The sequence below is a fragment of the Scyliorhinus torazame genome, chromosome 13 (genome assembly GCF_047496885.1).
Source record: "Scyliorhinus torazame isolate Kashiwa2021f chromosome 13, sScyTor2.1, whole genome shotgun sequence".
Classification (NCBI taxonomy): Eukaryota; Metazoa; Chordata; class Chondrichthyes; order Carcharhiniformes; family Scyliorhinidae; genus Scyliorhinus; species Scyliorhinus torazame.
In genome coordinates, this window is record NC_092719.1 from 8,168,554 (window position 1) to 8,189,322 (window position 20,769).

At 46.7% G+C, this 20,769-nt stretch overlaps 1 protein-coding gene across 4 annotated transcripts in view; it reads right to left on the bottom strand.

The window, feature by feature from the left end:
- Window positions 1–20,769, bottom strand: part of prkcq (protein kinase C, theta) — a 292,080-nt gene that overhangs the window by 25,889 nt on the left and 245,422 nt on the right. For all 4 annotated transcript variants that reach the window (XM_072471030.1, XM_072471028.1, XM_072471029.1 and 1 more), the window contains 2 exons: window positions 18,418–18,591; window positions 8,290–8,381 (listed from right to left, as the gene is read on the bottom strand). In XM_072471030.1, coding sequence (XP_072327131.1) covers window positions 8,290–8,381; window positions 18,418–18,591 — 266 coding nt within the window. The remainder of the gene's footprint in view (window positions 1–8,289; window positions 8,382–18,417; window positions 18,592–20,769) is intronic.

Here is a 20,769-nt window from a genome sequence, read left to right on the forward strand (position 1 = left end):
CTCGCGAGATCAAGACTTGCAACATGGCTCAGGGAAAACCTTGCAGGACCAGGTCAGACAGAGCGGAGCATATAAATTTGAGATAGGGGTCCCACACGTTACGGAATATATCTGACTTAGAACGGAGCACAGAAGTCCGTAATTCCACAGGAGCACCGCCCATAACCATTTTATGCCATTTTTGAATCAAAGGATACTAATCCAGGCATAGAGGATATTTTTACGAGCTGTAAACGTGAGGATGTTTTCCAGCCTTTTTTCATCAGCATCAATGGGCAGGATTCTCCCCTACCCGGCGGGAGTCCCGGCGGGACAGAGTGGCGTGAACCACTCGGCGTCGGGCCGCCCCAAAGGTGCGGAATCCTCCGCACCTTTAGGGGCTAGGCCCGCCCCAGAGTGGTTGGCGCCCCGCCGGCTGGCCTGGAAGGCCTATGGTGCCGCGCCAGCCGGGGCCGAAGGGACTCGGTCGGCCGGCGCGGGTCCGCGCATGCGCGGGAGCGTCAGCGGCTGCTGACGCCATCCCCGCGCATGCGCAGGGTGGGGTTCACCTACGCATCGGCCATGGCGGAGGCTGACATGGCCGGCGCGTAGGAAAAGAGTGCCCCCACGGCACAGGCCCGCCCGCGGATCGGTGGGCCCCGACCGTGGCCCAGACCATTGTGGGGGCACCCCCCGGGGCCAGATCGCTCGCGCCCCCCGCAGGACCCCGGAGCCCGCCCGCGCCGCGAGGTCCTGCCGGTAAGGGAACTAGTCCAATTTACGCCGGTGGGACTGGCATAGAACCAGCGGGACTTCGGCCCATCGCGGCCAGAGAAACGCCGGTGGGGGGGGGGGGGCCCACAGCGTGATTCCCGCCCCCGCCGAATCTCCAGTGCCGGAGAATTTGGCAGCCGGCAGGTGTGGGATTCACGTTTCCCCCCCAGCAGGGGGGTCGGAGAATCCCGCCCAATAATTCTCCATCTGGAAGACCCAGAATTAGGAATAAAGGTTAAAATTCCAAGGCTGTGCCAATATCCTCTCAATCTCCTTCACCTCTTCAGACCAATTGGATTAAATCTTGTCACAGAATCATTTGCAGTGGCTGTAATCACCCAGGTACTTTAGGCACATTGGGGATCTAGCAGGATCAAACCTGTGTCCCAGACTCGGAGTAATGTGTAAACAGTGCTGTATTTTGAACTCAGTCTCCTTCATTCTGTACATACTGAAGTTTTATTTACATAATCCCATATACTACCCCACACCTCCTTATTAATACTTTTTGCCAAAGCTCTTTCCTAAGACTGCAAGATACCCAACATATCATCAGACCATAAGACATAGGTGCAGAATTAGGCCACTCGGCCCATCGAGTCTGCTCCCCATTCAATCATGGCTGATATTTTCTCATCCCCATTCTTCTGCCTTCTCCCCATAAACCCTGATCTCCTTATTAATCAAGAACCTATCTAGGTCTTCAAGATACTCAGTGATTTGGCCTCCACAGCCTTCTGCGGCAAAGTGTTCCACAGATTCACCACCCTCTGGCTGAAGAAATTCCTCCTCATCTGTTTTAAAGGATCGTCCCTTTAGTCTGAGATGGTGTCCTCTGCTTCTAGTTTTTCCTACAAGTGGAAACATCCTCTTCATGTCCACTCTATCCAGGCCTCGCAGTATCCTGTAAGTATCAATAAGATCCTCATCCTTCTAAACTCCAACGAGTACAGACCCAGAGTCCTCAACCGTTCCTCATACGACAAGTTCTTCATTCCAGGGATCATTCTTGTGAAGCTTCTCTGGATCCTTTCCAAGGCCAGCACATCCTTCATAAAACCTGCTAATTAACTGTTTAGGCTCCGCAAAAGTCAGAATGCTTTCCTCCCAAGTGGAAGTAGAGGTGCCAAGATGTATGGTTGTCTGATTAAGGATAAAGTCTCCAAGTTGCAGATACTTAAAAAAGGAGTGTCTCGTAATGTCAAATTGTTGGCATAGCTGCTCAAAGGATGACAGGGAGGCTCCACTGACCACATCTTCAAGCTACAAATGCCTCTGTCTCTCCAAGTATCGAATCCACGGTCCACAAGACCTGGTGGGAGGTTCAGGTTGCCCTGAATGGGATAGAGAGGAGAAGTCAGTTTAGATTTCCCTTCTAATTGATGGGCCATCCTCAACCGTCTCAGAGTGTTAATAATTATAGGGGGCAAAATTCTCCGACCCCCAACTGGGTCGGAGAATCGCCGGGGGCTGGTGTGAATCCCGCCACCGCCGGTTGCCGAAGTCTCCGGCACCGGAGATTCGGCGGGGGTGGGAATCGCGCCGCGCTGGTTGGCGGGTCCCCCCGCTCGATTCTCCGGCCCGGATGGGCCGAAGTCCCGCCGCTAAAATGCCTGAACCGCCGGCGTAAATTAAACCACCTCTCTTACCGGCGGGACAAGGTGGCGCGGGCGGGCTCCGGGGTCCTGGGGGGGTCGCGGGGCGATCTGGCCCCGGGGGGTGCCCCCACGGTGGCCTGGCCCGCGATCGGGGCCCACCGATCCGCGGGCGGGCCTGTGCCGTGGGGGCACTCTTTCCCTTCCGCCTCCGCCACGGTCTCCACCATGGCGGAGGCAGAAGAGACTCCCGCCACTGCGCACGCGCGGGAAACTGTCAGCGGCCGCTGATGCTCCCGCGCATGCGCCGCCCGGAGATGTCATTTCCGCGCCAGCTGGCGGGGCACCAAAGGCCTTTTCCGCCAGCTGGCGGGGCGGAAATCCGTCCGGTGCTGACCTAGCCCCTCAATGTTGGGGCTCGGCCCCCAAAGATGCGGAGCATTCCGCACCTTTGGGGCGGCGCGATGCCCGTCTGATTTGCGCTGTTTTGGGCGCCAGTCGGCGGACATCGCGCCGTTTCTGGAGAATTTCGCCCAGGGGGTGGGATTCTCCCGTACCCGGCGGGGTGGGGGATCCTGGCGGGACGGGGAGTCCCGGCGGGATGGAGTGGCGGGAACCACCCTGGCGTCGGGTCACCCCAAAGGTGTGGAATCCCCCGCACCTTCAGGGGCTAGGCAGGCGGCGGAGTGGTTTGCGCCCCGCCGGCTGGCGTGGAAGGCCTTTGACACCGCGCCAGCTGGGGCCGGCGGGACTCTACCGGCCGGCGTGAGTCCTCGCATGTGCATGCGCAGTGGGGGGGGGGGTTCACCTTCGCGCCGGCCATCGCGGAGGTCTACACTGCCGGCGCATAGGAAAAGTGTGCCCCCACGGCACAGGCCTGCCCACGGATGGGTGGGCCTCGATCGTGGGCCAGGCCACCATGGGGGCACCCCCCGGGGCCAGATCGTGCCGTGCGCCCCCCCCCCCAGGACCCCGCCCGCGCCGCCAGGCCCCGCCGGTAAGGGACCTCGTTCAATTTATGTCGGCGGGACCTGCATAGAACGAGCGGGGCTTCGGCACATCGCGGGCCGGAGAATCGCCGGGGGGGCAGCTGTGAGCGGCTGCCGACCGGCGCGACATGATTCCCGCTCCCGCCAATTCTCTGGCGCCGGAGAATTTGGCGGCCGGCGGGGGCAGGATTCACGCGGGGGGGTCGGAGAATCCCACCCAGGATTCTCATACCTAGAAGAGCCTGATCTCAAGTCCCTGTAAAACGACAAGGCTAGCAGACAATAAGATTGGCAATATCTGTCAAGGATTCAGCAATCTAGGCAACACATTCATCTTAATCAATGCAATCCTACCCAGCCACAGTATTGGCAGAGAGGTACAACAAATGGGTCAAGTCCCACCTGATAGACGCAATCAACGGAGGAATATTGGCCCTGTACAGTTGCTTAAAGAGAATGGTAATTACAACACGCTGATAAATAAACCCCGAAGGGAACCACCTGAATGGGAATTTAGCAAGGTCTACCTCTCAACCTTCCCACTGGCATTGCCTCAGACGTGATAAAAATCAATTTTGTAACAGGGGAAGATGCTTAATCCATCTACCCACATCAATAATAGTAGGAACCATGATGTCCGGCTTCGATAAAAACAGCAGCACATCGTCAGCGTAAAGCGTGATCCTATGCTGCTTCCCTCCACTGTGTAGTCCAAAAACCAGAGGCTTCTATCTAATATCCCCCGCCAAAGGCTCGGTAGCCAATGCGAACAGTCAGGGGATAAGGGTTCCCTCTCTGAAGGTCACAATTCTCCGATCTAGAACCATTCTGGAACACTGCCATCAAGGACCTATGATACAACATCTGTATCCACTTAACACATTCCTTTCCCAACCCAAATCTCCGCAATGTATAAACCAATTAGTTCCATTCCACCCGGTCAACATTTTTCTCCAGTCCAAGGAAATTGCTAATCAACCCAACTCCTGCTCTTGAAAGACTTTGGATAACATTCAGTAACCTTCTGACATGATTGCAAGAATTCTAGCACACAGTCTGATCCCCCTGGATGATCAACGGGAGAATACCCTCTAAGCGTCACGCCAACGCTTTAGACAACAATGTCAAATCAACGTTCAGAAGCAAGTTTGACCTTTAGGAAGCACGCTCCTCTGCGTTCTTGCCTGCCTTCAAAATCAAAGAAATATTCTCTTCTTGGAGTGTCAGTGACAACAGACCCGCCGCAAATGAATGACAGTCCTTCCCAATTAACGGACCTATCAGCAAGTCCTTAAATTCCCTGTAAACTGTGCTAACCACTGTGCTACCGTGCCACCCAAATGATTATCCATGTAATTTCTCCAGGTCAGAGAAGGTTTGAAGACCAGTCGTAACAAGGGTTGGGTTTATCCGGGAAAGGTTACAAATATCCATATACCTTTCAGATCAAAGGAGAGGTTTAGAGTTAAAGATATGTAATTTGCATTTCCAGTTGGATTCAGACCATGCCTATCACCTTACCCTGGAGATGCGTTGAGAGGGGAAAGTCCTTTTGTTTCCTATGTCTCCACTGCTTTTGGATAGTCTATGAGATGGTCAGCCCGGGAGCAGTCGATAAGGTGGCAGTCCGTGGCTTAGAGTGTCCACTAGAGGCTGGGGACAGGAGCACCAGTGACAAGGGTGGGGGGCGGTGATGTTTCTGTGGGACTCTGAGCAAAGATGGGAGTGGAGCCCACGCTCAAAATGGAAAGCCCAGATATATGAAAACTTACTGACCTGTCTGGTAAAGCTGGTGGAAGAAATCGGCAATGAAATTCTCAGAGCGAGAGAGAGTGTTCTGGTAATCTATGTGCCAGACTAGGAAACTAAGGAGAGTCGGTGTGAATTCCTCGGAGGTGAGGCACCCATTTTGATTTGTTTTGTGAGGGCCACGAAGAGTCCAGCATGAGTTTGTACAATTAAACAGAAAGTGATTTCTACTGACAACAATATTTCCACAGCACCTATAGTTCACTACTGATTCTGTCGCTCTGACCGGTACCACACTGGCCAGCTCTATTCATACGGCTGAAAGATTAACGATTGCCCCCCCTACGGGGGAACTCATATTCCTCAAGAGACATGGGGTAACCAATTGTCTCCAGCCTCTAGGATCCGGGGCAGGTTACAACAGTTTGGTTGCTGGAGAAGTGAATTGACACCGAAATGCAAAATGGGAACTCTCGGTTGAAATTGAAAGTAGACCAGGTAGGGCTGTGTTCAGAATTTTGGTTTCAAATGTAACTGCTTATGAGACGCGTTCATGGAGCTTTTTCTTTTGTCAGCTAAAGTTTTTCCCTTTAAAATGTGAATCCTTGCTGTGCGCTCTTTTCAGTTAACAACTGGGAATTCAATTTTCTTTTTTTCAAGTTACCAGTCTCCAAAGAGATTGTAACAGACGAGGCTGGCAGCCCAGCGCTGGGCTTGATGTGTTATGTACTCTGGGATAACACAGGCTGCAACTGGATGCAGCTTTGACCAAAAGATACTCCAGACCTTGAAGTTAGTTCAATCTGATTTATTGAACCAGTAGCACAGTTAGCACAGTTCTCTGTGTGTTCGACTAGCTCTTAGCCACGTGCTAGAGGTGTATACTGTACATATACCCTGACTCACTCTGTAGATGTTCATCAGTGGAAAGAGGCGGAGTGTGAGTGCCTCGTGCCTTTTATAGTGAGATACCACCCCTGAGTGTCCTGCCTGCTCATTGGTCATGTCCTGTTCTCTGTGTTCATTAGCTGCCTGTCTGTATACAATTATCTGCATGTTTGCATATCATGACAGGGTTGGCTGTGAAGGAAGCTGGGCAAAATCCTGGTCTGCGTTAGAATTGAGAACTTTGTGCCTGCAGCTGACCACGGGTCCAATCCTTCACTGTGCCACTCCATCAGACAGAGCTCGGAGGCTTCACCACACTATACTAACTTACTCTCTACCAATTGTTACATGGATGAGTTATGGGTTATAGCAGGAGCCCATTATTCCAATGAGGACCCATGGAATAAAGAACATACATAAACTGCAGCTTTGAAATGCATTTTGCAGAAAACCCAGCCTAAAGGGCACATGCTGACTTGGTTAACTTGTACAACTCCCAAAAGTTCCCATTTTGCCCCCAAAGTAGCAGATAGTTATGGGTGTTTTTTTTTTTGCAATTACAGAAAATAAGCTGACAATAAATTCAAAACCCACAGATTGAAATAGCACACAGAGGAATTTTGTACAGACGTGTTATTATGAATACTGCACAGTGCCATCTTAACCCAAATTGATTTAACAATGAGCACTGGTGTCTCGGAGCACTGGAAGGTCGGAGCTGGCCATGGGTTCCTCATTCCCAGCAACTAATTCCTCACTTTAGAAACTCCTGGTGCCAGACAGAGAGAACAACAGAGAAAGAGGCCATTCGGCCCATTCTCTTTTGTGGAAATATCCATCCTTCCTTTCAGCACGATATGGGCCGTGCTTCTTTTCAGAATCTTTCAAGAGGCATTTTACTCCAGGTACCAGGGAACAGCCAAAATCCAAATAAGAGAACTAATTTGTCATTCCCTTTTACTTTGTGCTCATTTAGGCGAAAGATATTGGGTGGGATTCTCTGTCCTGCCAGCCGGCCAATGGGTTTTCCCGTTGTGGGCAGCCCCACGCTGTTGGGAAATCCCCGGGCATGGGTGCACTCCCAGCGCAACGGAGAATCCCGACAGCGGAGAATCCAGCCTATTAATTCCAGGATAGGGAAGGATGTCTATTTCTGAAACCCAATGCTAACCCATGTGGGTCGGGTATAGTCAGGTTAGATAAGGAGCAAACCCCCCTCTATTCTGTCCCAGCAAAGCCCCTCAAACCTGTGCCACACACATCTCCTTCGGGATCAGTGTAACATTATTCCAGCCATCTTACTGTCTGCTAAACACATCATATGTGTCAGCCCCAGATTCACTGAAGCGGGGCTGTTTAGCACAGGGCTAAATCGCTGGCTTTGAAAGCAGACCAAGGCAGGCCAGCAGCACGGTTCAATTCCCGTACCAGCCTCCCCGAACAGGTGCCGGAATGTGGCGACTAGGGGCTTTTCACAGTAACTTCATTTGAAGCCTACTTGTGACAATAAGCGATTTTCATTTCATTTTCGAATAGTCGAACTGGCTCAAGGTGGCTTCCTATTGTTCCGACGCTCCTTACTACATAGGGCCACCACACACGAAAAGAACTGAGGCTATACCGAACACAGCAGGCTGAATTTAAATCCAGGTCACAGGGGAGGAAAGGCAATGTTTATTCCCACTGTGCCGCTTGGTATTCCCCACCCCCACCCCCCACCCCCCACCCCCTCCTCCCAGCCCCCGAAGGAAAATTGTGTCTCAAGGACAAACTTCTAAATGGAAACATTCCACATATTCCCAAGAGGCAGAGCCTTGTTGATTTCCTTATTGTTGTTAATGATGGAGAAAATGATGGTTTGACATTCAACAGGTCAAATACAGTGCCTGGAGCATGAAGTGAACAGCGACAGGAGAAGAGAAAACCTTTGATGCATCTCCTGAAAGACTCAAAACTTTCAATGAGCATTAAATCATATTTCCAACTCTTTTGATCTATTCACTGCAGCACAAAGAAATCTTTAGCCAAAGACTGTTAGCCGGCCTTATCACTTCTTTTATAAGCATCAAGATAAGGACTGTCTTTGCTGGGTGCGAACAGATCTTAAGTTCTTTCAACTTTTGAGAGTTTTTGAAGATGCGTGCTAAGATGTGGACCATATTTGGTATTTTTTCGTTAAGCTTTAACCCATCGCCTTTTTCCCACCCCCTCCAGCATGTTCCATTGTAATGTTATGATAGCGCTGTAAATTCTGGGTAAGCTAAATGCTGTCAGGTTGCTACCTAGCCAACTAAATAAAATTTCAGAATACTTACGTTGCTCTTGGAGCGTCAAACTTTTGGCAACTCTGAATGTGAAACATGAGATCGCCGCCATTCAGGTATTCCATTACAAAAAACAGGTTCTCCTGTAGCAAGCAGGAATAGGGAAGGTCAACAAATAATTCTATACATGAACAGTACAAGCCACTCAGATATGAAGCTGTCACAAATGGAAGTCAACCTAGGTGCGAACAGGCTCAATATCCAATCACATTTTGACAATTAGAGTTGGCCGAGATCAGCCACGCTGGATAAGTTGTACAGTGATCAGAATCACTTCAGGTGCCATATAAAGCCCTCACCTGAAAGGCCGTCACTTTCACCAAGGGTCCGAGCTTCTCTGGACCATTCATTCACGAGCTACAAGAGTAAGGCAGAGGCAGGATAGTCTGTGACATATGTCTCATCTGTTGACATGTCAAACCCCTCCAGGTCTACAAAGCTCAAGTCAGTCATTTGCCACAATAATAATGATTATCTTTACTAGTGTCACAAGTAGACTTACATTAACACTGCAATGAAGTTACTGTGAAAAGCCCCTAGTCACCACACTCCGGCGCCCGTTCGGGTACACAGAGGGAGAATTCAGAATGTCCAATTCACCTAACAAGCACGTCCTTCGAGGCTTGTGGGAGGAAACCAGAGCACCCGGAGGAAACCCACACAGACACGGGGAGAACGTGCAGTGACCCAGTGGGGAATGAACAAGTGCAAGCGTATTCAAGTTTGCAATCCTCCAGGGCAGAATATTTTGCCTGATTGGTGCCTCTGCAAGGCTCAATCCCCACCCATTTCACCATTACAGCAGTGATTATTATCACAGTACGCCTGACAGAATCTCGCCAATCTCACTTAAATAGCACTTCCCTTTCCTGTGACCTTAATCTCTGTGAAAGGCAAAGGGGTGAATGAAACACCAGGAGCTCCAAATCACTCACCATCCTGACTTGGACATACTTCAATGTTCCTTTATCAAAGTTGATTTATTGGCTATGGTAGCATCTTGGTTATATCACTGGATTAGATATCTAGAGGGCTGGACTAATGATCTGGAGATTTGAGTTCCAATCCTACCATGGCATTGAGGGAATTTATATGCAGTTAATTAGATAAATTGGAATAAAAAGCTATTGTCAGCAATGATGACCATGAAACTACCAAATTGATGGAAAAACTGAATTGGTTCTCTGCCATTCTTTAGGAAAGGAAATCTACCATCCTATATGGCCTGGCCTATATGCACTGTAAATTCTACGATAACCTTCTATGATATGTATCCCCAGGACCCACAGCAATGTGATTGCCTCATAACATCCCTCTGAAATGGCCTAGGAAGCCACTCATTTGTCAAAAAGGAAGCTCATAGTCATCTTCTTGGGGCCGATTAGGGGGTGCGCAATATTAGGCACTTTTAGTTGAAAGCTCAGACATCCATTAGAGTACTGAAATATCTGCACCCCAGGGAAACCATTGCTTGATTGACAGCTCTGATTCTCTGATATCTTCTGTCAATTGCACAATGTTTATTTACACAACCAAACAAGTTTTCATTGTTTGCAGTTTCAGCTATTGATACTTTTAAATGATTGACCCTTACACTGGCCTGTAGTAAAAATAAGCTTTTTTTTTTTAAAGAAAGAGGACAATTACCAACAAATGACATTTTTAAAAGCTTTTTATTACAGATCCTATTCTCCTGAGAGGATTAATTGTTTCTATGCAGTGTAATGTGGGTGCATGGGAATGTAAACGCCTTGGTTGGCATGGGAACTAAGGGGGCAGGGTGGGAGGGGCATGTATGGGGCATGGAGAGTATGTGGGAGGTGAGGGGTTATGAGGGGTTAGGGTTATAGAAAGCCTTGTTTTTCTCATTGTAACCGGGGTGAAGTCCCACAGTACCAAGGCGGGCCTATTGAGCTGACTAACTCAGCATGTAGCAGCTCCTGTGGCTGCCTTCAGACTCTTTCCTGAGCTGGTGCAACTGCAGCCCACACCCATCCCCGGAATGAAAGTCCAGTCTCTCCCAACACTTTCTCCTGAGGTGGATGGGCTGAGCCGGGAATTCTCCTCGAGGAGGAGAATCCAGCCCTTTAGTTCTTACCCATCCTTGTGTCCTCAGTAAACTCAGCAACAAGACCTTCAGACCACTCATCCAAGTCATTATTATTGATTGTAAAGAGTTGAGGCCCCAGCACTGACCCCTGTGGCACTCCACTAGATTGTCAAACCGAAAACAACCCATTTACCCTGACACTCTGCTTCCTGTTAGCGAACCAACCTGTATCTCTGCTAATATGTAAGCCCAACACCATGACCTCATATCTTGTGTAGCAAACCTTTTACATGACACCCTATCGAATGCCTTTTCGAAATATAAATACACCACGACCGGAATTCTCCAGCTATTGGGATTCTCTTTTCCCACTGGTAGTGAACCCTCTCCCGCTGGTCTCCCGGTGGCGCGGAGTGGCTTCAATGGGAAATCCCATTGACAAGAAGCGGGAAGAGAGAATCCCGCCAACAGCGAACAGCGCTCCGCCGGGAAACACGCAACTGAGGAACCCTGCCCCACAGCCACCTGGTTCTCCTTCATCCTGTGATTGAATAAAAAACTTCCTGGAAGTCTGTACTTAACACGGTAGCATTGTGGATAGCACAATTGCTTCACAGCTCCCAGGTTCGATTCCCGGCTTGGGTCACGGTCTGTGCGGTGTCTGCACATCCTCCCCGTGTGTGCGTGGGTTTCCTCCGGGTGCTCCGCTTTCCTCCCACAGTCCAAAGATGTGCAGGTTAGGTGGATTGGCCATGATAAATTGCCCTTAGTGTCCAAAATTGCCCTTAGTGTTGGGTGGGGTTACTGGGTTATGGGGATAGTGTGCAGGTGTGGACCTTGGGTAGGGTGCTCTTTCCAAGAGCCGGTGCAGACTCGATGGGCCGAATGGCCTCCTTCTGCACTGTAAATTCTATGATAAGCGAAACGAGGCCTATCAACACCTTGCCGGGAAAAGCTATTCTCAACCATAATGTTCACTGTCTGCGCTCGGTATCTTGCTGATAAAAATGGGAAGTTCTACTCACGCCTGGCCTGTCACACTTAAGGCGAACTTTGTGCCAATAAGCATCATACTTGTTGCGTTAAAACTTGCCTATGGTTGCTCAATAATTCTTATGCAGAAAGCGGAAATAAACTACAACTGAACGTGTCAGGAAACATGACAACGTAAAAGGAAAAATGTGCTGAAGGACTGCCAGTGACAAATTGCTCACATTTCTGAAAATCACCAAGCACAAGGTGACCATGTATCAATGAAAAAATGAAAACAGTCAAATCAATTATTCCATGATTCCACCCTCCCCCAATAACCTTGCACCCCCTTGCTTATCAAGAATCTCTCCAGCTCGGCCTTAAAAATATTAAAATACTCTGATTGCACTGCCTTCTGAGGAAGAGAGTTCCAGAGAGTCACAACCCTCAAATAAAAGATTTCTCCTTATCTCGGTCTTAAATGTCTTAACAATGACCCCTCGCACTAGATTTTCTGACAAGGGGAAACATCCTTTCCACAACTACCCTGTCAAAACCCCTCAGGATCTTATATGTTTCAATCAAGTCGCCTCTTACTCTTCTAAACACCAGTGGATTCAAGCCTAACCTACCCAATCTTTCCTCATTAAACAACCCACCCATTCCAGGTATTAGTTTGGTACCTCTTCACTGAACTATTTCCAATGCCTTTACATTCTTTCGTACATGAGACGACCAATTTTGTACACAGTCCTCCGGATGTGGGCCCACAACCTCCTGGCTCCCCAGTGTCGGGTTTGGGGGGGGTTAACCCAAAGATCCATCTCGGAAGTTCCCGGATAACGGTTTAACCAGCGATTGTCTGGAAGGGCTAGCTTCCCCTGGACAATTGCACTGGGAGCCACCCGACTAAGTGATTTGAATCATTAACTTTGGATAGCTCAGCCACTGTTACCCTAACCCTTATCCACAGCAAATGTTACTTCTTCAAAGAACTCCAATAGATTGTTTGAAGAAGATTTCCCTTTCACAAAACCATGTTGACTGCTCGATTACCCAAACTTTTTCCCAGAGTCCTGCTATAACATATTTAATAATGGCTTCTAACTTTTTCCCATTCACAGATGTTAGGCTAACTGGCCCGTATTTTCCTGCTTTCTGTCTCCCTCCCTTTTTGAATAAACAAATTGAAGGTTTGCATATTACACACGCTGTGGGAAATTATGTTAAAATGCCAAAAATATTATCGGCAATAAATGTTGGCTTTTCCAGTGATATTGCATGAATGAGTAAAAACCAAAAGCATTTAATGACTTATTTGGAATTTGGCGACCAACAAAGTAAAATAATTGGCACAAGCTAACAGTGGATGATAGAAGCATATAGCATGATGAAAAAGTTAATAAATGAAAGTTCTGTGAAGTCAACAAACAAAATTTCCTTTCTGAATAATGAATCTGCTCATTTATCTTTCCTTCAAATCTATGTGTGATCATCAAGTGGAGAATGAAAGTGAAGTGCTTTGGCCTGATGAGGAATCAGGTGTTATTCTGTTTTTTAAATCGTTATATATCAAAACAAACACTTTTGATTGCTTCCTGCTCTTATGTTTTTTCAGACACACTTTGTGGCACTCTGTAAAAATTCTGCATCCGTTGAGCAAATCCACAACTTTTAATGATTTTGAAACCTTTAAAATTCTTCAATGTCAATTTGCTTGTATTTGCGAGTTGTGCCAGATACTCAGCAGGAATAATATTAATTTAGAACTGTTTTTCAATTTTCAGATCTGCTTTCCGTGTACCTCACACCTATTGCTGCTAAAGCCCTTTAGTTACCTCCGAACTCAGCTGTCTCTCAGATTCCATCCCAGACAACATCTAACTCAACCAACCCTGTAATGTTCCCAACACACTCCATGGTACAAGTTACACGCCGCTACTGTCATCCTCATTGACCGCCCCTTGATCCTACACCTCAAATGTGCAAAACTCAAAACCCTTGTCCATCCTTACAAAGCCCTGCACAGCCGTGTCCCACACTATCTCTGCAAAATCTTCCAATATCAATTCGTATCATCATAGAATTTACAGTGCAGAAGGAGGCTATTTGACCCATCGAGTCTGCACCGGCCCGCGGAAAGAGCACCCTACTTAAGCCCACATCTCCACCCTAACCCCACCTCACCTTTTTTTTTGGACACTCAGGGCTATTTAGCATAGCCAATCCACCTAACCTGCACATCTTTGGACTGTGGGAGGAAACCAGATCCTTCAGGCTGTGCCTGCACTCATCTCTCTCTCTCTGTGCTCCATCATTACTGGTAGAACCATCAATGTGTCAGCCCTACTCTCCAGAACTCCCTTCACAAGTCACTCTGAAGTGTGTATTCTCTCCCACTTTCAAAAACCTCCTCAAATCTTTCCTCCCTCCTCAAATCTTTCCTCCCTGAGAACACCTATCGACTATTTTTTCTAACTCTTCTATTACAGTTTCACATCTGTTTCTCCTCTGCAAAAACAGCTTGGAATATTTAACTTAACTTCATTAAAGAGTGATATAAATTCAAGTTATTGTTGTATCTCAAATCAGAGACAGCTCAGCAGGGCAGTTACGAAGAGGAGCGATTTAACCATGTCTGTCACGCTGAGCTGCATCTGACTCGAAATCTACTCTCCCTGCGTCTTCTTTCCCTAAATGCATCTGATTCTTCCTTGATTATCTTCTCCAATTATCCCTCATTTCAAACTGTTCAACTACCCCTTGCTTATTTAGTTCAAGGAATAAGGAGACATGGTAAGCGAGTATGTAACGGTGAAGAGAGAAATACCATACAGTGAACAACAAAAAGTACAAGTGATTACAATAAATGTTCATCGAATAAGCTGGCACTCCTGCACTTAAAAAAAGTTTTCGCTTTTGCGGACACCTTCCGTGATTATACAGGGTCGACTGCGAATATATATTTAGCAACAATGAACAAAAACCGCAAATACAATGTCAGATATCCTCGAAGATGTGAACGCTTTGTGAGCCTGTGTTAAACAAGCAAATCTGTTTTCTAATTACTGCCAGATATATTTTATTCTTCACAATTCTACCTCAAGTATCCATTATTTTTAAAGCAATCCTTCCAGTAATCCTCATATACTCACTTCTCGGGTATTTGACATTCCTGATGTAACCATTCCCTGATATCTCATAATTAAGGACCCCACGCACCCTGGACATACTCTCTTCCACCTCCCTCTCTTCCACCTCCCTCCGTCAGGAAAAAGATACCAAAGTTTGAGGTCACGTACCAACCGACTCAAGAACAGCTTCTTCCCTACTGCCATCAGACGTTTGAATGGACCCACCTCGTATTAAGTTGATCTTTTCTCTACACCTTGCTATAACTGTGACATTATATTCTGCAGTCTCACCTTCCTTCCTTAGTTACGGTATGCATTGTTTGTACAGCATGCAAGAAACAATACTTTTCACTGTATACTAATACATGTGACAATAATAAATCAAATCAAATCAAATTCCCCTACGCAATCAGGAACATGCACGATGTAATCATTCCTTGTGTTAACTGACTTCATGTAAAACATTGTGTTGCTTCTTGCCAGTGATGTTTTTATCCAGGATGATCTACAGGGTATATTCTGGTATAAAGGTTTGTTTCTTTTATCAATAAAGTGCAATGTATACACCTCATCAATAACATGTGGTGATTCTGGGCAGGAAAAATCACCCTTACCCTGGATGTGTGTTTAGCTGCAATTAAATCTGTCTCCATAAGTGGGGAGGCAAATAGCTGATTTATTCAGAGACAAGGTTGGGTGGCTATCAGCAGATTCCACTCTATTCGCGAGAGATCATTTTAAATGGGTTAACAATAGAATGAAGAGTGCATAAAAGAAAGAGGAAATGGAACCTCTAGGTGGCAGTGTTCCCTTGCCCAGTACACCACTGCAGCTTGAGTAATAACGGTTTTGTATTATTTATCATTTTAATAGCATTAATGCAAGTAAATCGTTTTCTTTTATTCCAAAATGTTGCCACTTGAATGTTTCTCTGAGGAATGCTTCATTTCATTGAGTGAACATTTGCCATTATGACTTTGGCCTTTGAACTATGTTGGTGAGCGTCGATTAAATTGTATCTGAGTGTGTGAATTATTCAGGAATCTAACTTGTTTATGCGAGATGTCAGTTCCTGTCTTCATTTCAGTCCACAACTATTGATCCATTCTGGGATTTGAGAAAGTTACAGGCCTGGTAGCCGTTTTAAATCCCACAAAACTAGACGACCCCGGAGGCCATGAGTGTAATCACCAGAAGAGTCCATCAAGTATGCTTAGGCTAATTTTTGGGAGCTTCCCCTTCGGTAAAGAGTCATTCAGTGGCCGATAGGCAGTTAGACAGCTGGCAATGGTAACCTGAAGAATAAAGTGGGGGAACTCCCAAGACCTGACAGAGTTGGAGGAACACATTTTCCTGGGTCTTATCAAATGTCATGGGCTCTCCACTTGAAACGAAATGCATGGAGCTTAATTTCCTACCTTGTGCCAATTGATCACGGATCTCCAGTTTGTAACTTACAGGAGCAGGATTTTTTTTTTTTTTTTTTTAAAAAGCACATGGAGTATCTGGAGGCCGGTCACACACTCACAATTTAATTGACGTTCACCTAACTTTTAATGCTTGTCTGCCACAGAATATCACATCATCCTCAAAGTGGACGCAAACTCAAATGCATGCCCACTGACCCAAACATTACATTTAGACTTGACACTTTCTAGTATTCTTTGCCATTCAGTCATTCCAACCTTTTTAAGGTATTTCTGCTCCTTGTGCTTTCCTGGGTTTTCAGCGTCACCGGCAAGGAATTAAGGAGATATTCTCACCTACAACTGGCTGCCCAGGGGTGTGCTAAAATGACTGTTCAGCATTCCCACATGGGCAGGATGACACCCTCACCATGCAGTTCACTGTGCACACAGCACTGCGCTCCCTACATTAGACTCAATGGGAGTCAAAGTGGACTTGGCCAAAGGTGGGCAGCACGGCAGCACAGTGGCTAGCACTGTGGCTTCACAGCGCCTAGCACTGTGGCTTCACAGCGCCTAGCACTGTGGCTTCACAGCGCCAGGATCCCAGGTTCGATTCCCGCTTGGATCACTGTCTGGGTGGAGTCTGCACGTTCTCCCCGTGTCTGCGTGGGTTTCCACCGGGTGCTCCGGTTTCCTCCCACAAGTCCTGAAAGACGCGTTGTTAGGTAATTTGGGCATTCTGAATTCTCCCTCAGTGTACCCAAACAGGCACCGGAATGTGGCGACTAGGGGCTTTTGACAGTAACTTCATTGCAATGTAAGCCTACTTGTGACAATAAAGATTATTATTATTATAAGATGCAAACTTTTTCTTCCCATGATAGCACGCACCCAACAGTCAGTTCTATGCGACCAACAACGATGAATATTGGGTGGGCTGTAAATGGCAACCAATGAGATGTTATTACTTGCTTTGAACCCTGTCCATGTCCAATAGTCTTCCCAATTCACTATGTCCTGAATAGGATCCATTGTCAGCATGTATAAGGATAATGACATTACCTGATATATTATGAAACGCAGAAAGGGCACAAGGGTAAGTTAATAGTATGTATTAGTATAATGTCTATAATGTCTGGTTACACAACAACGCATCTAGAACATAGAACATAAAGTGCAGAAGGAGGCCATTCGGCCCATCGAGTCTGCACCGACCCACTAAAGCCCTCACTTCCACCCTATCCCCATAACCCAATAACCCCTCCTAATCTTTTTGGACACTAAGGGCAATTGATCATGGCCAATCCACCTAACCTGCACTTCTTTGGACTGTGGGAGGAAACCGGAGCACCCGGAGGAAACCCACGCAGACACGGGGAGAACGAGCAGACTCCGCACAGACAGTGACCCAGCGGGGAATCGAACCTGGGGCCCTGGCGCTGTGAAGCCACAGTGCTATCCACTTGTGCTACCGTGTTGCCCTATTGACATATCATTTTATCTCATGGGCATTGAATATGGATGGTTGTTATTAGAGACAGCAGTGAAACTTGACAATGGCATTGTCTGCAAAATACTTTGAATAAAACAAATTAATGGCATCTCCCTTAGAGAAAAGGAGAAATTTGTGACAATTAAGATTCTTCTGTGACACGACTGAAGATTTAATGTGTCACATGGAACTTTTTGAGATTCATGTTACTTAACGGGATAAAGAAAATAAACCCTAGACAATTTATTCTGAAAGTCCAGGGCACCTGGATCAGATGATGGTAACGAAACATTTCTTTCCACAGTTGTAGGTTTTCCAGGAAAGTTAGTTGATTTTTTTTTTTTTCAGGAGACACAGTTTCTCATGAATTGTTCATCAAAATATCAAAATCAGGATGAGACTGTTATGTCATTTAAAACTAATTCAGGTTCACAGTTTATAACCTATGCAACTGGCTAGATGAATTGAGTATGTGACAAAACCAGAATTGATCAACATGTCTGGCTTCATAAATACCCAGAAAGTAAAAAGATATTGGATTGAATTTGCGTGTTTTTCTTGCATAGAAAGGGTGTTATGTGTACAGGAAGTGACATACTGGAAGTGATATGGTGTACAGGTAATGATAAAACATGACAGCCTGGTAACTTAATTACTTGATTTAAGGCCGTATAATCAATGCCCTCTTATCTGATTTATTCTTTTTGTTGCTTCTGAATCCGCTACTGTGCCAGGCACTTTCTCAGAATGTTCCAGATCGTATCACGCTCATCGCCAATTTCAGCCAGGTGAAGTGAACAGATTCTTAAGTCCATCGTAATGCTATCCTTCAACAAGCCGTAAGCAAACGTCCCAGAGAAATTTAATTCTCCACCCCTTCTACCAGGCCAAAAGAAAACTTTGCCAAGCTTTGGAATCCACAACATGGGAGAGTTAAAGGAGGTAAAACTCCAGAGTAAAGTACATTATTCAATCAGCCTGCAGCACCATTCGGCAGCTGTTCAGTGTGTACTCAGCGAATAAGGGGAGACAAAATTCAGCACTTAACAATAGAACTCTTACCTTAGTTTGGAATGTACAGTAGAGATGAGTGAGGAATGGATGTTCCCAGGCAAGAGAGAGAACCCGCTTCTCAACCATGGTGCACTCCACATCATCATCCATTAACACCACATCCTTCTTCAACGCTTTAATGGCAAAGAACTGATTCTTGTCCTTCAGCTCTGCGAGGAAGACCTAAATAGGGAATAGAAAGGAATAGGAGAGTTCAATTCCGGCCTTGGGGAACTGCACTTTCTCGCCGTGTCTGCGTGGGTTTCCTCCGGGTGCTCCGGTTTCCTCCCACAGTCCAAAGGTCTGCAGATTAGGTGGATTAGCTATGCTAAATTGCCCCTTAGTGTCCAAAGATGTGCAGGTTAGGTGAATTGGCCATGCTAAATTGCCCCTTAGTGTCCAAAGATGTGCAGTTTAGGTGGATTGGCTATGCTAAATTGCCCCTTAGTGTCCAAAGATGTGCAGATTAGGTGGATTGGCTATGCTAAATTGCCCCTTAGTGTCCAAAGATGTGCCGTTTAGGTAGATTGGCCATGCTAAATTGCCCCTTAGTGTCCAAAGATGTGCAGGTTAGGTGGCGTTATGGGGCGGGGGGGGTAGGGTGCTCTTTCAGAGGAGCGGTGCAGACTCCATGGGCTGAATGGCCTCCTTCTGCACTGTATGGACTGTATGCTTCTATGGAATCTGTGACCAATGTGAAATTGCCCATCCCCATTTGCAGAATCCAATTAATAATGGAAAACTCAAGGATTGGGAATGCCTGGTTCCATGAAATGCAGTCCACCATGTCCTGGAAATGCAGGAGTTAAAAACTTTACTCATCTTTTGCTTCTAGGTGCCCGGGAAGGCAGTAGGATTGATTTATAATGAAACTGTTGCTATCATCCTATATTAATTTAACAGTGGATTTGTGCGTATCACATTGGTACATGTGTTGCTGCCAAGTGGATATTTTCTGAAGACAAGGCTGGTGCAGTGTTATCATTTGTTAAAAATAAAAGAAAATTCTTGAAGTCTGGAATAAAAAGAGAAAGTGTTGGAAATAGCAATCAGGTTTAGCATTCGCAGGAGAAGACCCAGGTTGTGCGCATTACTCCCCATCAGCATTCTTCCAATGCTGGACCTCAAACTGAAACATTAACTCCTTGACAGACCCATGTAACTCCAGCATTTGCTGCTTTTTCCTCTGAATATTTGGCTGTTTTGTGGTTGCTGTTGGTGCATTAATGACATCTGGACATAGTGGGAAGATGTCCTGCATCCTCCATTTCCAACAATATCTGATAGGCCCTCTAAACCAAGGCGAGATTGTTACCACAAAGTTCCCACACACCAAATAAAAAATGATTCCCCGGACTATTGTATAGCCATGTGGGTTTACACTGAGCAACTCCATGAATAGCAACTATTAGTGCCAAGTTATAAAGTAACAAAATTCCAGTGGGATACTTCACATTGGAAACCAGTCAGGGCAACACGTGCTTCAGCGTCAAGCTGCACAATTCTTTATTTATTCATTCGTGGGATGTGGGCATTGCAGGCAAGGCCAGCATTTGTTGCCCATGGCGGGTCTGGAGTCACATGGAGGCCAGACCAGGGAAGGACGGCAGATTTCCTTCCCTCAAGGGCACCAGCGAACCAGTCGGGTTTTTCATCAGAGTGGATGATAGTTTTGTGGTCACCATTAATGAGGTCGGCTTTCAATTCCACATTTTTGTGAATTGAATTTAAATTCCACCAGCTGCTGTGGTGGGATTTGAAAACCGTGTCCACGTTCAGAGGCATGACCACCACACCACCATCTTTCCCTGAGCACAACTCCAGTTACTTAATACGACTTAATTCCTTTGGGTAGCGGGCGGAGGATCATCAGAAAGACACTCTGGAGCAAATATCCGTTTTAAGGTTATTGACTAAATTACCTTGATTCCAATGGGGTTTCAATGGAAAACTTTCACCTTGGTTACCAGGCTGTCTCAGTACAGCTCACACTGGGCTGTTGCCCATTTGAAAGAAAACCAATGGAAATTCTAGCTCTATTCGTCACGTTCAATGTTTTGTAAGGCGGATGGGTGTACATTGGGAAGAATGAGTTCTCGGTGGACAGAGACTGCAGCGGATAAGATTTGCTTGCCACAATGTCTTTTGGCTATTCAGCGATGGAGACAAAGATTACTGAGGCCTCCACCAGGCATTGCAGAGACTGGCCTGCGAGAGTCATCTCTCTTCCTGCCTCTCTCTCTCCTGCCCGTCGCTATCTCTCACCTCAGCTGTGACACCACCTTACCCGAGGCGAACGCATGCAACCGACCTTCATGACCAACATGCCCGCTGGTAGGATGCACTTTATTTTTGTGACCA